General features: G+C 36.2%; 1 protein-coding gene across 1 annotated transcript in view; it reads right to left on the bottom strand.

Moving 5' to 3' along the window:
- The window catches only part of MMS22L (MMS22 like, DNA repair protein), a 90911-nt gene that overhangs the window by 54524 nt on the left and 21315 nt on the right, over positions 1–15072 (bottom strand). The window contains 4 exon segments of the mRNA XM_008637910.2: positions 1696–2205; positions 4621–4841; positions 5264–5383; positions 10758–10820. Coding sequence (XP_008636132.1) covers positions 1696–2205; positions 4621–4841; positions 5264–5383; positions 10758–10820 — 914 coding nt within the window.

Genomic DNA, 15072 nt, shown 5'->3' on the forward strand with positions numbered 1-15072 from the left:
AGAGTGCAGTGTACAGAAAAATTACTTTTATGAAAGGCCTACTATCTTATATCAGCCTGGATTTTATAAACAAGCGTTTCATCCTTATCTGAATTTGAAAACAGACCAGGCCTAATCAGTCTGGTCAATTCAATAATATTTTAACATCTGGTTAGCACAAAATCATCCATATCTTCTGAATCAAAAAGGTGGTTTTAGTGTTTTTTTATTTGCATGGCAACAGAGAACTGTTTTCAGTGAGTCTGTCAAAGCAGCAAAATCACTAACATTTTCCTGCTCCATACAACCTGAAGATCAAAGTGTTTTGTAAGTGTTAAGGAATTTAGTTCTTCTGTAGATGGGAAAAATAGGCTTGTAACAGTAACTAAATGTATAAATACAGAAACTGAAATAAAGAGCTGTTAAAAAAAGCAAGGCTCTAAAAATCTCTCTCATACTAATTACTATTTGAGCATGTTGGTAATTCAAATATCTCAGAAAAACTACTTTTTATAAAAAAAGGTACTAATACTGTCCTGTACCTTATCTGTGATGACCTGAGAAGTCTAGATTGAACTTGCATGCCCTCTTCTCTGTCTTACAAGAGGGCCACATAACCCCCAGTCCTGGAAAGCTTAAAAATAATGCCAAGTTATAAAACAGGCAATTTTTTCACCAGTCTCAAATTTCTCCCTATTTCATCTTTAAAAACAACACAACAAATGCTGTGTATTAGCTAATGGAGAAGATGTCAAAGCATTTTTGAAGTCTCCAATTTATTCCAGGAAATACATTCAGTTGAACTGAAATAATAAATAATAAATCAACTAAACTTAGTTTTGTGCTTCATCTTTTTTCAAAAGACTGCCTGAAAAACAGTTGTCTTTGGATCTATAAGCTATTGACAGCTGCAGTCAAACTAGACAATAACAAAGAACCTAGTTAAAGAGAGATCTTGCATATGGGCCTCAGTATTCCTATTATGCACTCTTCCACAGCTCTTTACACATATTTCAGTCTTGCACATTTGAAGTAATGGCAGATCAATAGCTGCCTCTTAATATCTTATGAAAAAAAAGCAGTTTGGGCTTCAAACTGGAGGACTGCTTCTCAAAGGCATCAGTAGACAAAAAATATGCTTATTGAAGGGCACTGTGGATGTTGAAAAATGAACTAGTACATCAAAGCAAAACTGCTTGAAAGTGGTAAAATATGATTTCCTTCTTTCCCATCGAACCCCAGACGAGTATTTAAATCTCCATAACTGTAGTATTTGAACGCAACCTTGATGAAAAAAAAAAATTAGAACAAAAACTCTGAAAAACAGAATAATATTCAATTAAGAAACAAAACCAAAAAAACCCACCCCCCAGCCCCCACTTACGTAATTAACACAGACAATAATTTCTACGTTTCCTGTATCAAATGAGAGATGATATTGTCTGAAATAGTAGCAACTGGATGACTTTCTAAAGAGACACTAATTCATAACAAAATATCAGGATGTCAAACCTAATCTGAAATAGTAAGGAAACATTTCAAAGATTCTATATGCCCTGAAGTATTGGTGGGTTTTGAGATTGAACGCATCATTCACAGACCTTCAGAGATTTCTCTTTCCTTTTACTCAATTTCAGTAAAAAATTAACAGGAACTACAGTTTAACCCTAAAAACAAAATGCTAGTCTATATCCACAACTTAACTAAATAACTTACCGAAGTCTGGCTAGAACAACCTGAAGAAAATTCAGGACCATGCTCAGCTCAGCTCCCCGACATGCAGGCAGCAGCATAGTAAAGCCATCATTTAGCAGCTTTTCCTCAGAAAGGCTCAAGTAGCAGCTGGTCTCAAACACTTCCTGGGCACCATCAATGTAGGTTGAAAGTAGAGTCCAGAGATTTTGTCTCTGTGTGTAGTCATTTTTGGTTACTAAAAACTCCTTTGCCTTCTCACAGAAAGTATTTGAGATTTTCTCGGCTAGGGCACTAATGTCCATGTTCTTCTCAACATAAATTAAAAGGAAAGCAAAATGACCTCTCCAGATGAGAGCTCTCCGAGACATGGTGATGGAGGATGGAGTCAGGAAATCCAAAAGATCCAACACCCGACTCACTATATCTTCTGTCTCCGCAACAACTGCCAGCATGAGGAACAGGTTAAAAAAGTTCTGCAGCCCCACTTCTGTCAGCTCCTGCATTCTTTTCCGATGGAACTTGGAATAAATTCTACATTAGAAAAACAAACAGAAAAACCCAGGAAAGAGAAAGTTTCTTAAAGTATGCAATTTTCTATCTTCTTGAGTGACTAAAACTGTATTTTCATGCTTTCAGTTTACAGTTATCCACTTCTGGTAACCCTTAAATTTTATATACTCTTTTTTTCATTACTTTTATGGCTACTGGAACAAACATGCTCTTTCAGTTTCTGCTCCTAATTTAAAGCACACGTTGTTTCCAATTGGAGGTGCAGCCTAACCTTCCCCCTTACCTAACCTCTAGTACCAAGCAGAGGAAAATGTTATGAGTAGACTCTCTCTACTCTGTCTGTGATGGGTGTCCCCCATACGGTGCCTTCATATCAATCAAGTTTAGCCCATGAGGGCTCCTAGGAAGAGAAGCTGTCAAGTGGCATCTCTTTGCAGCAGCAAACCATTCTGGTACACCAACTTCTTCCCTGGAAACGTCCTCATTTCCATGTGGAAATCAGCTACTGGTTTCTGCTGTTATGTTGTAATGCAGCAGCTGCTGTGATCAAAGTCTCACCTACCAAACCATCACTGCAATAAAAGGAAGATTTCTGATGGAAAATTCCTTTTCTCCACAGTGCTTTGCCAAAGTCTGTATCAACCTGTACTGCGCACCTATGGTATGGATGGGTTCTAAAGAAAACAGACAAGCTAAGCTGAGGCATTTGGAAAGAAACCTCTCTCCAGGCAGGAAGAGGTTAAGAAACTTTATCTGTACTGCTTATAGGATAGTGCTCAAGTCATACACAGCTGATGGTGACAAGCACTGCTACTTTGAAATTTTAAAGCAGTTGACAAGAAGGAAAAAGCAGATCTTTTCTGGGACCTTTGCTTGGATGTGGACTCTTAAATGAAAGCCACCATTCCTACAACAGAGGAGTAAGATGAAAACAGCTTGACTCTTTGATTTTTGTGTTTAAAACTTCGGGTATATCCTTCACATTTAATTTAAAGTAAGTTCCACATACAGTAGTTAAACATCTGTAAGTGCTGTTTTCCTATTCTGTCACCTGGAAAAGAGTTGGAAATGGTGTTGAGGTTATCAAATCTAGCCACCAAAAATTACAGCATATCCAATTAATGTTGTTTAGTAGTAAATTACTACTGACAAGCATATATGCTTTTCATGCATCCATTAATGCTTGGTTAGCTGCTGAAAACAGAGTTCATCCCAAAATCATAGCTGTAGACTGTTAAATTTTGCTACTTGTGTAATTGATATTTTCAAGATAGAAATGATGAATACTGGTTAAGCAGACTGACACACTGTGTGTTGTGCATTATTATTCCCCCTCTTAAATTAGGGAAAGTAACAAGCTATAATAGCACAAAAATGTAAGTGTAATCTCCTTGCAGTAAGAACAGAGTAGGCTAATTAAAATTTTTTTTAAAAAAGCAAGACACTGATACAGAATCCAACAACATATTTGTTTCTACATAGTTGCAATGATTTATAAACCCAAAATTTAGTGACTATAATAGCTTCTGAAGTGTACATAGACATTAGGCATACTGTTTTTTCTGATAGCCAAGATAACCCTTCTTTCTTAGAAGAAAAACACCACATAACTTTGTAAGGTGTGTATACACCTGGGCATTTTTAAATGTTTATTTCTTGCATACATGAAGAACTTACTAATGCTTAATAGAACTTTAATTTATTTTATTAATACTTAATAAAATCTTTTTAAACAACTCAAAACCCTAAACCAAAACTATTTTTGTTTTCTGTTTTCTCTATCTAATGAAAAAAAATTACCAAGTCTGTATTAATCATTACAAGTGCTATCCTCATTACTATAAGAAAAGTCTCATGGATTCAGTAAGCATCTAAAACATCAAGAGTTTAATTTAGAGCACATATATTTTACAGCTTTTTATATCATGACTGACTGTACTTAATTAGTATGTTTCAAAATTAAGTGAAAAATTTAAATTCTCACAAAAATACTATGAGAAATTTTGAAAACCACTGAAAAGAAGTGAAATATTTAAATGAAAATACAGGTCTAGCAAGTGTCAGTCTGCATGTTCTTGAACAACACATGGCTTACATCCAGCTCAAACACAATTTCTGTGCTTTAATTACATTATCTGTCTGGCAACTGAGTTGTACCACTGCACTGGTTGCCAGTCTACCAAATTCCTGGCCAGTGGGACGAGGTAAATCATCACACACCATGAATGCCAAGGTGATTTTTGGACCCAGTGACAGCCTCAGCTGGCAACAGAAACTTCAGGGAACAACTGCTTTCTTCAAATTATAAATCACCCTGGATCTGTCACCCCCTTTACTTTGCCATAAGCACAGCGCCCTCTGCCTTGCATGTAGCTGTAAGGGCCCCTGACTCACTACACTTCTTACAAAATGAGACAAAGTAAATAGCATCCATACCGTCCTTTAATTTGTTTCCAAGGATGCACCCCATTGTTTTCTTCTTTCATAATCCGTGCCAAAATGCTGAGGAAAATGAAGTAACTGTTGCTGGACTTGTACAGAGAAGGGATCTGCTGTTCGCAGCAGCAGCGTTTCACCAACTCAAGCATTGACAAAGAAGTCTTACTAACATTTGCCAGATCCTTCAGACCAAGCCAAGGAACAGTAAAGCAGCTGTTCTGAAATAGATGAAAACAGAAAATACTATAAATAACAATAAATGCCAATATTTCGAAGGCAGTAAGATGCACTCCTCCACACAAACAAAAGGATATGTTGTTCCTACCTCAGCTAAAACGATAAAAATGCATTGTAACTGTGTGCAAAGTATTTTTACAAGATCTTAAACTGAGTAGTCCTGATGAAAAATAAGAGTTGAAATATATTATCATATTCTATTATTTCATAATGTAATGGACCATAACAAATTTAAACATGATTTCATTAAATAAACATAGCAAATTTAGGGATACTGCCATTGACTAGGTAGTTTTACAGAAGTACAGCAATCAAGCTTGGCTACAGGAAAATCAGAATTAATCAGCAAAAATCAAGGACTATCTACATGCAATTCTACATTTTTATGTATTCATCTACTTACCAGATTCTTGCTGTAATAATCCCAGAGTATGGTGACAATAGATAAGTTCAAATCCCAGAAACTACACAAAGTCAAACAGCACTGAAGATGCATTCGTAAGTGTTCTTCTAACACACCAGTCTTGAAAAGGAAGTAAGAAATTAATTGTAGGAGGGGAGTGTCACCTCATCTACACATAAACCCAATACTACCAGACTGTTCAAAGTAATTTCCTAATATAAAAATTATTTTTAATTATATACTGTTGAGTAAATGCATCTGCTAATTCATGCAATGAACTCAAAGATAAAGGCTGACAATTGCACCCTGCAAACCAGCCAATGCAGTAGCTCATCCCAGAATCATAGAATCACAGAATCACTTAGGTTGGAAAGGACCTCTGAAAAAGTTCATAGGAAAGAAAATAGGAAATGCCAAACAATTTGAATGCAGTGAAGCATTCAGGTTGTAATTGTGGGATAATGAAAGTGGAATTCTTCTCATCCAGCTTTTGGTAGCAACAAAACTGAACTTTCATTAGATGTAGGCTATTAAGAGCTCTATGCTCTGGCTGAAATCATGTGTTTAACCCAGCCTATTTTAGGCATCTACTTCAGCATAATTCCTGTAAGGGCTTTATTATCTCCACTGCCTGCAAAAGTGGTTTAATGGACCAACTTGTGTGCAGTTGTCCTAAGGGTAGACTTTTACATGTGTGGGTCTAACACCTCCCCCATAGCAGAGGGGTGGGAAGTAGATGATCGTTAAGGTCCCTTCCAAACCAAAACATTCCATGATTCTATGACTTACTCACAGTGCTACTTCTTATGACTTACTGTGTCTTGGAGTGGCTTTTTTTCCTGTTTTCAATGTCACACAAATGAGTTTCACTCATTAACTCGTCTCTACCTGGCTATTACATTCATATGGAAAACTTGACTTGCTACACTTTATCACAACACTGCAAACAATTATGCAATCACCCACAATAACTTCTAACCAAGTCTTCCTTCTCTTCCCATGAACAATTATTGTAGGGCATATGGCTTCTAAAGTGGTCCATTCTTAAAACAACTTGAAAATTGAAAAGACATTTTCAGTTGCCATAGAAAATTATATATTCAAGACATTATGTGTAAGATACAGAACCCAATGAAATAGGAAAGTAACTTTCCAGTAAAGACTCATTAAAAATATACAGAATAATAATTCAAATGTAATAAAAATGCCGACAAATGAAAGGTGATATCAAGTGTTTTTTATATATAACTATTAAATCAGTAGACTTCTCAAAAGATAACAATCTCGCACCAAAACCAAGGGACAGAACAGCTGCTATTTCTTTAATGAATAAAAGCAGGTGTCTTGATGTAAAACAAAAAACCTGCAGCTGAGCATATCTATTTCTCTAGAGGGATCTACCGGGTTACAAGGAAGTAAAAAAAACCAAACAAAAAACCAAAAACAAAAAAACCCACAAAACTTCAAAACAAAACAACCCCCAAAAAACAAAACACAACATTCAGAAAGGGAATGCTTAGTCTGAAGTTGTATTTTGTGTCTAGGGTTATGTTAAGGATATAATTCAACAAACAATGACTGCTTCGGTTAAAGTAATTCAACAATAAACATTGCAGCTGAGCAGCTTCAATTAGAGCCATTATTTATCTGTCTAACAATAGTTTTAGAAACAGTTTCCAAAACCAAGATAGCACTGAAGGCCTCATCTCAAATTTAATATGAAAGAGTTATCCAGACTTCAAATATCCCTGGGATTAATGGATTCTCTCATTGGTCTTTTGCTTAAAATGGTCTCCTGCACTGCTGGAAATACTATCAGAACTCTTGAGGTAGTCAGCTTTTAATTTATCACAGAAGGGAGGAACACCAGATACTATCAAAATGATAGTACTATCTAAACATAACATTTTTCTCTTATGACCTCCTATGTAGTAACAAAATTGGTTTTCCTAGAAATCCCAGAAATACTTCTCTACCTCTTTTAAGGTAGAATTAAACAAAAAATACAGTGAAAATATAACAAAATTGAGGCAGAAATGAAACAGCACAAAGCATTTATTTTCTAAAATGAGAAGTCTAATAAGACAGACTGCTATTAGTTCTTGAGAACCAAAAAGCTTTTGATTCTCACAATAAAACTTCATAAATACAAATGCCTCTTACACTGACAACCCATAAATTTAGTCAGTTTGATGTTGCCTAGTAGACAAGTACAGTTACAATACTGTTACTACTACAACAATTTCCATTTTGTAGTACAAATAGAATTATACACCTTCTTTTGGAAGAGAATTACAAATTACAAAAAAAGTAGGAAATGCCTCGTGCAACTAGTTTCCCCAAAAATGCCCTTTTTTGTGATAGAACTGGGAGTTTTTTCACATGAGCAATTTTCTTCAACTCTTATCCATCTACAATTTAAATAGAGAGTGATTTGTGGCTGAAGAACTCAGCTGCTGGCCAACTGTTTGAAGCTGAAAGCATACATCCAAGGAAGCAGCACACTACACTTGCCTAGGTATCCATGATTGCTCGTATCTTCTCACAGGGTGTTTTTGCTTCCCATCACTATTGATCCCGTAAGATGAACAGCACCTTAACATCTTTTCCTTGCTCAGCAGCAGGATGACTGTAACCTTAAAGGAGTTCCTATCTGGAACAGGGCACTGCAGCACCCATCTACCACCTTCACCTGGACATGCAACACCTTCTTCAAGTGGTCTTCATCATCCAAAATCCATCATATCATGGATTAACATGCCTTAGGCTCTCTACTGCCTACATGGGGACAACTAGATGCAATAGTATTACTGAAACTGAAGAAATGCTGCAGATTTAACACTGATTAGGTGTTTTTGTAGTCCAGTAATTAGCTGTCCTAAGGATGTTAAAGCTAACTCCAGCTTCTGCTGCTTCATGATGCTCTGTTACCCTCAATGGCTGCAACAATGCCTATTAAATCATCTTTTCACAGCATGGAATTTGAAGCTCACATGAAGAGAAATTAACAGTCATTGATAGGAGAGATTATCAATTTACATAACAGATGTATGTTCTGCACCTTTTTCAGATGCTTTTGAACACACAAAACTACACATACTTGATTTCTTCTAATTTCCTCCCATTCAGTGTAAATTGCCATTCATCTGAGCATGTACAGTCTAGAAGCTATAGGGAAGTTAGGGAGTAACAAGCACAAGATTATGAGGTTGATGAACAGAGTAGTAAATATGATTAGTTTTTAAGTTCCCATATACCTAAAAATGAAGTTTTTAGCTACCAATTCGAGCCCTCTCTAGCAAATGGGTGATTCAGCACTATTATTTCTTTTAGTTTATTTTGCACAGCTATTGCTGTGCATCTTTAGTAGATAACAGTCTATATGCTGAAAAGGATGGCTCAGACAGGATTTACTAACAAAGTTATGCCAAGTGTTAATAGGCAGTATCATCAATTCTGTCCTGCTGTTCATTCAAAGAGTACTATTATCACTTTTGCTTTCTTTTGCCTTTTCCCGCTTTTCCATGTTCCATTTCATTATTGACTTCTTGATATCTCATTGTGCTTCTCATTACTACAGTTTCTGGACTTAACAATACCTAAGAGATGCAAAAGCATAAGATAAAAGGTAGGAGTGGTCACTTGAAGCTGCCAAATCAACAGAGGAGATAGACATGTCTACTGGGAAAAGAATTCTCCTTCCTAGACACTGTCAAGAAGGCTGCTGTGCAGGGATAGGGAGCAGGATGTAGTTTCTAATAAAGTACTACATTCACTCGTGCATGCACATATAGGAATTAATGTCCCCCAAGGAGCACTTCTCTCGGGCAGCTAACTTCATAATGCAAGAAAAAATAATGAACAAATAAAAAAAGGAAATAAACTAGATGGGCTCCTTAGATGGTTGGTAATAGTTACAACCATGTCTTTGGCAAATGAGGGTTTATTTTAATTCCAACAATGGTTGCCTTTGGAAATTAAAACACATATTTGCTTCATATTACTGTATCATGACTGACTCAATATACAAGTCTTCTGAACTTGGCCACTTAACTTCCTTTTCTAAACTGTCTACAGTTCAATACTTTAACAGAAGCATCAAAAACAGTGTATTTTATGAATGTTCAGCTTCAAAGTAGGCTTTATTCAAAATAATAAACACTCACAAGAAAAGGGGATTATTTTGAAGAAAAGAACGTTAAATACAAATGTCTTTTTACTGTGTCTCAGGTTGCTGCCATACAGAAGATGCAACATAGGAAGGTGGCTAATAAGCTACTCACAGTTTTTATGGATCTTATCTAAATCTCTCCAGTTTCTCTCACAGAATGGTAAGCATCCAATAAGTAAAATCATCACTGTGGTTTTAATGTATATGCACAGTTTGTATTTTTAGTCATATACTGTAAAATCATTCAAAAAGAGTTAATCTTTTAAGCTGAAAGACTACATAACCAAGCATTAGAGTTTATGTAGAGAGTAATAAAAACCTGAAACATCATGCTATCATTTCAACTCTCCTAACAACCACAAATATTTTCTTGCTGAAATCATAGTTGTAACAAGTATTGTTCTACATTCCAGCTTTAACTACAGTTGTTGCTACTCCATAAACAAGACATTTATAATAATTAAAAAAATTGAAAGAACTGATTCCCCTTCTGCTTTCAACAACAGAACTTTGCAGGATTTTTCTTAATTTCATACACCAAATGAAAAAATAAAATTTCATAGAGCAAATGAAAAAATAAACATTTAATGTTGTCTTAAACGTACACAAATACATTATTTTTACAGGCATTGCTGATACAACATTTGCAATTTGTACCATGCAACTTCAGAACAAATTTACAGAGCTACAATGTAACTTACTTAAAAAAACTTTATGAACAGCATATTTAAAAGCATATTAAAAGGAGGTCAATTCTGACCTCTGGGCCATGAAGCATTGCATTAACAGTTCTGCAGAAAGAAAAATGATAAGGTATGAAATGAGTGCTCAGAAACTAGAACCTTATCAGTAAAAGTTTGATTCAAGCCTGTAAGACAAATTGCTCAGCAAGGCAAGTCACCTTCCTGCTGTGATGAGGATATAGCTGAATTTTCAATGCAACTGACTATCTCCTCCATCATGTCTCCTCAACTTGATATCCTTACATTCAGTATCTGGTTTACATTTTCTAAGCATCCAGTTCTTATTCTGAATACATCTTGTCTGAGAAGCCACATACTACCCTTCCAGGATAATTATCTTTTTTCTTTATCTGACAATTTAGCATCAAGCACAAGCACTTTAAAGCAAGTGGAACCGCTAACAAGGAGGGAACTGTACACTGTCAGAGTTCAGCTATGTCAAGGTTGTTCATTTACCAGTGATAAAAACACTACAACTCCAAAAATACATTTGTTAGCTGGACTTTGTTCCATGCACTATATTTTCCTGAAAGCATCCTGACACTTTCCTTGTTCATTATTCTTTCCTTGACACACTTACTTGAGCATCAGTGGATTTTTTAAGGAGTTCTTCCACAAATTTCCAATTGGACTCCTTCTGTTTCTGAAAAATAATTATCAACATGAAATAGCATTTGTATCCCTTACAGGTTTCTGAAAAATAATTATCAACATGAAACAGCATTTGTATCTATTACAGGAAGCACTGTGTAGTAACATGAAAGTAAGCAGGCAAAATATTTCCAGAAATATTTACAGTATGCTGTCGTGACATTAGCCATAATCAAAAAGAGCTTTTCTGTTATATGAAAGTAATCAATATCTGTCCCAAAAATTAGCCCTCAGAAAGCTAATAAAATGCCAAAACCAAAAAGTATGCAACCACTTTAAGTGACTCATTTGCAATCCCAGCCTTCACTTTTAATGGAGAAGCAAAACATTCAGGCATTTTTTATTAGTCCAAGCAGTATGTCTCACAGTTTCTTGCTCTAATGTTCTGTAAAAAGGAAGCTATAAGGGGTAAGAGGGGGAAAAAATGTACAATCTCACATTTTCTTGCTTTTTTGCTTTTCCATTTATTTATGCAAAGTGGAAAAGAAAGGGGTAGAAGGCTTTGCAACTAAGGCCATTTTCTCAAGAAAAAAGAAAAAGCAACCAGGCCAACACATTTACATTTCTAGGAGATCCAACAATCATCTCAGCTATGTATATAGCTTCTGTAGATAAGCAGATGTGTGAACATAGTACTTCCATCATTGTCCTGCCTTACTTGTTTCCTCCACTACCAGAACTGTTAAGCCTTGTACATTATTCTGCAGATAGCTGTCCTTTAAACATCAGTTTAGAACTTACAATAAAGAGCATTTTATGCTTTGGTAATTGAAATGTAACTACTTTCCAGCAGCGACACCATTGTGCTCCATCCTCCTCCGCTACTGATTAAACTAGTCAATGGTGCGACTTGGTGACAGTTTCACACAGAACTCCAGAAAGTACCAAGATAATTTAAAAAACAAATTCTTTTAAAAAATGCACTAATACTCATCCAACAGTATTTGACTACTTGGTGACTTTACATTTTTGCACCACAAGAAAAAGAGAATACTGAAAGACAACTAGTTATCAAGTCACAGTCCATAGACTGTTTATGGAACAAATATAAATGAAAGGACAGATCTACAGAAAGTTACACTAAAGTTGTAATTGCATGATTCAGGAACTTGACTCATATCAGTTAAGAAATACACACTGCTTCTTCCTCATCCTGACAGCTCCTCTTTCTGCCCTCACAACTGTAGCATGCCACTGCTCAGTAGTTCTGGTACTTCTGTTTGTGGGACTCAGAGCAAGAACAGTGAATCAACACAGAGCTTTAGGAGAAGAAGAAAGAATGAAAAAAGGAATAGGGCCTGACTTAGGTCACAGAAGAGGGACACTAATAATTGTGCCAGAACAGCAGATGGCACATCATGCCTGGGGTGGTGAACAGGATTTAAGCTGTTACTGATGCCTAAGGCTCTGTAGCATGAAACCAGAGCTAGCACCCTGTCAGGAGAGGACATTGCATCAATAGATAGCGAAAGAGTAAAGGCAGCACTTCAATAACAGGTAAATCCAGGAAGTACACAACCAGCATTTCCAGACAGATCTGGCCAGTATTTACATCAGATTTTTGACTGCTGTATTTTAGAGCCTGGTGTTATGTGAATACCTACACACAGGCAACATCCTACTGCAGATTTCAAGTAAAGCTAAGGAACTGCTAAAACGCCAGTTTTAGCAGCCATGAGTAGATATTAGTTACGCTAAATATCTATGAGAGCACTGAATGTTTGGATCAATCTGCTTAGCACATGTTTTTAGCAGTACCATAGACCAAGGGCACATGTTTTATACAGCAGGTGTTTATTGCCAAAGTTCCAGCTTGTCTGCAGATCACCTTACAAGATCTTGGCGTAATCTAGGGCAAACTCCTGACACCAACTGGGATTGATTACAGGAGTGCACGCAGGTTCAGCCCAAACTCAGGAAGGATGAGCACCAGCCACCTGCTGCACTCTTTTTAGTTACAATTGTATCTATATTTTAAAAGACTTGTCTCATTCAAATCCCAATAGATTTAGATCCAAACAGTATTCCCTACTGCACCGGCAATACAGCACAGCACCTGTTTACCATTGTTTACAGTCTATCCCTGTCAAAGAATATGTAGAATCTACATCTTCAACTCCAAACCTCGTGGCTTAAAACATCCTCCCTCCACCCCCAGAGAATCCTAAAAATCAACAGAACCCAGAGACCTTACAGCGCATAAAAGTGCTGCTAAAACCAAAGCTTGAGCTGAATTTGCAGAAAGAAACTTTTGCAAGGACTAACCTGGAAAAGCAATATTAGGCTTCTTAGCTGGAAGTCCATGTTTGCATATCTTTCCACATAGTCATTTCAGATTATTCTATTCAAAGGCAAGAATTCTTAGCCCCAAGTAACTCTGACTATATTACCTTAGCCCATAGGATATTAAAATTGACCCCTGCAACGTTCAGAAGTAGCAAATTTCTCAACAGGTCCCATTTGAGTTTTAAATATACAAATCCTGCTTTTCAGAAGAGTGAAGTGGGACCTGAACAGGGGAATATGGAAAGAGACATGTACCGAACAGTCTCTAAGAAATCTGTCCAAAATTTTCTAGTTTAAAAATGTGGTTTCATGTATGTGAAATATATATTCAATATATATGAACCACTGCATATTTGAAATTGCATTATATGAGCTAAAAGGGAAAAAATAAAAAGAAGCAAGTCTGAAACCTATTTAGAATTTTAAAAGCTTTCAAAACAACCTTACGGCCATGGAGACCACATTAAAAAATTAAAAATCTTCCACAGATGACATAGGCTTAGAGGCAATTTTTGCTAGAGCATATGAATAACCATCATTATGACACATCACCCTCCCACCTCTGATCACAGTTAATTAAAAGAAAGCATGTGTCACAAAGCCATTGCATCAGATGTTTAATCAACAAAACAGGACTACACTGAGTCCTCATGTAATTCTACTGACTTCACAAATTCATATCACAGACTATTTTACCTTATAATGTTCAAAAAATATTTGACATTGCAATTCAAGGAGGGGGACAGGACCTAAAGGGATGGTTACTATTAACTGTCTATGACAGATTATATTACTGTGGGTGAAAAGGCCCTAATGTTACTGATAAGATTTCTTTTGTACAAGAACAGGGATCCCTGGACAAACTCAAAGTAACACTCAGAAATGCAAAGCACAGCTAATAGTTTGAACATAAAGACTACTGGAAACATCAAGAGGAGCATGCACAGGACAGTCTCATGATTTACAAATCAAGACTTGGAAATTCTCTTCTCCCAGGTAGGCTCTAAGGAAAAATTATTATTTAATCTTGGGCAAGTCACTTCCTGTCACTGTGTCTCAGATTCCTACTTTAAAAGAACAACAACAGGAATCCTTTTTTCCATTCTACATCTTTTTTTGGCTTATGTAAATAATATCATGCCTGGGGCAAAAAAAAAATAATCTCTCATGAGGCTAAATACATAGTATCTATCAGTGTGAGTTACAGGAAAAAAGCCACAATGATCAAAATAATCAGTATCACTGTATTTGGATTATGGCATTAAATATAAGAAACCAAGTACAAATGTGTGATTTCTGTATTTAACTTAGGACTAACCTTTCCTCGCTTTCTAAGAAAGAGTGAGTGTAGTTATTCTATCTTCCAAGGTCCCTCTATAATACGCTTTGGACTCTGTCCCTCTCCCCACCCACGTAGTAGCGGGGCAAAACCAAGGGAAACTTGAGACAACCTGCAGTGTAGCAATCAGACCTGGTCTGCAACTTTACACTGTATAAATGTGCAAGAAGTTGCTTCATTTTGCCACATGATAACAAGCTGCCAGCCATGGCATCCTAAAGGATTTGTCAACTAGCAAAGAGAAGCAGCATAAGCATCCCACATGGGCCAAGTCCTCTAGTGAACAGACACGCTCATGAGTTTTTCAACTAAGTATGCAAGCACACCTTTGCTACATTTTAAATTTTTTTTACAAATTTGCAGATCAGAAAACCCAACTAATTCTTAATTTTATTGGAAAATCTAATTTTACTTAGGATTGTAAGTATTCACAGAATTTCAACATTTTTATTTCATTCTCTGTTTATATACTAATGCTTTTAAAAATCTAAAGACAAGGAGAAGGATTTTAAGTTATCAAAACAAATTGCTCAACCAATGTGATCATTCTTCTCTTTTTATAGATTTACAGTTCACAAACATGTTTCCAGGTTTTAACCTTTCCTCCTAAAGCAGGAAT

Source organism: Corvus brachyrhynchos, unplaced genomic scaffold (assembly GCF_000691975.1).
Source record: "Corvus brachyrhynchos isolate BGI_N302 unplaced genomic scaffold, ASM69197v1 scaffold14, whole genome shotgun sequence".
NCBI classification, from domain to species: domain Eukaryota; kingdom Metazoa; phylum Chordata; class Aves; order Passeriformes; family Corvidae; genus Corvus; species Corvus brachyrhynchos.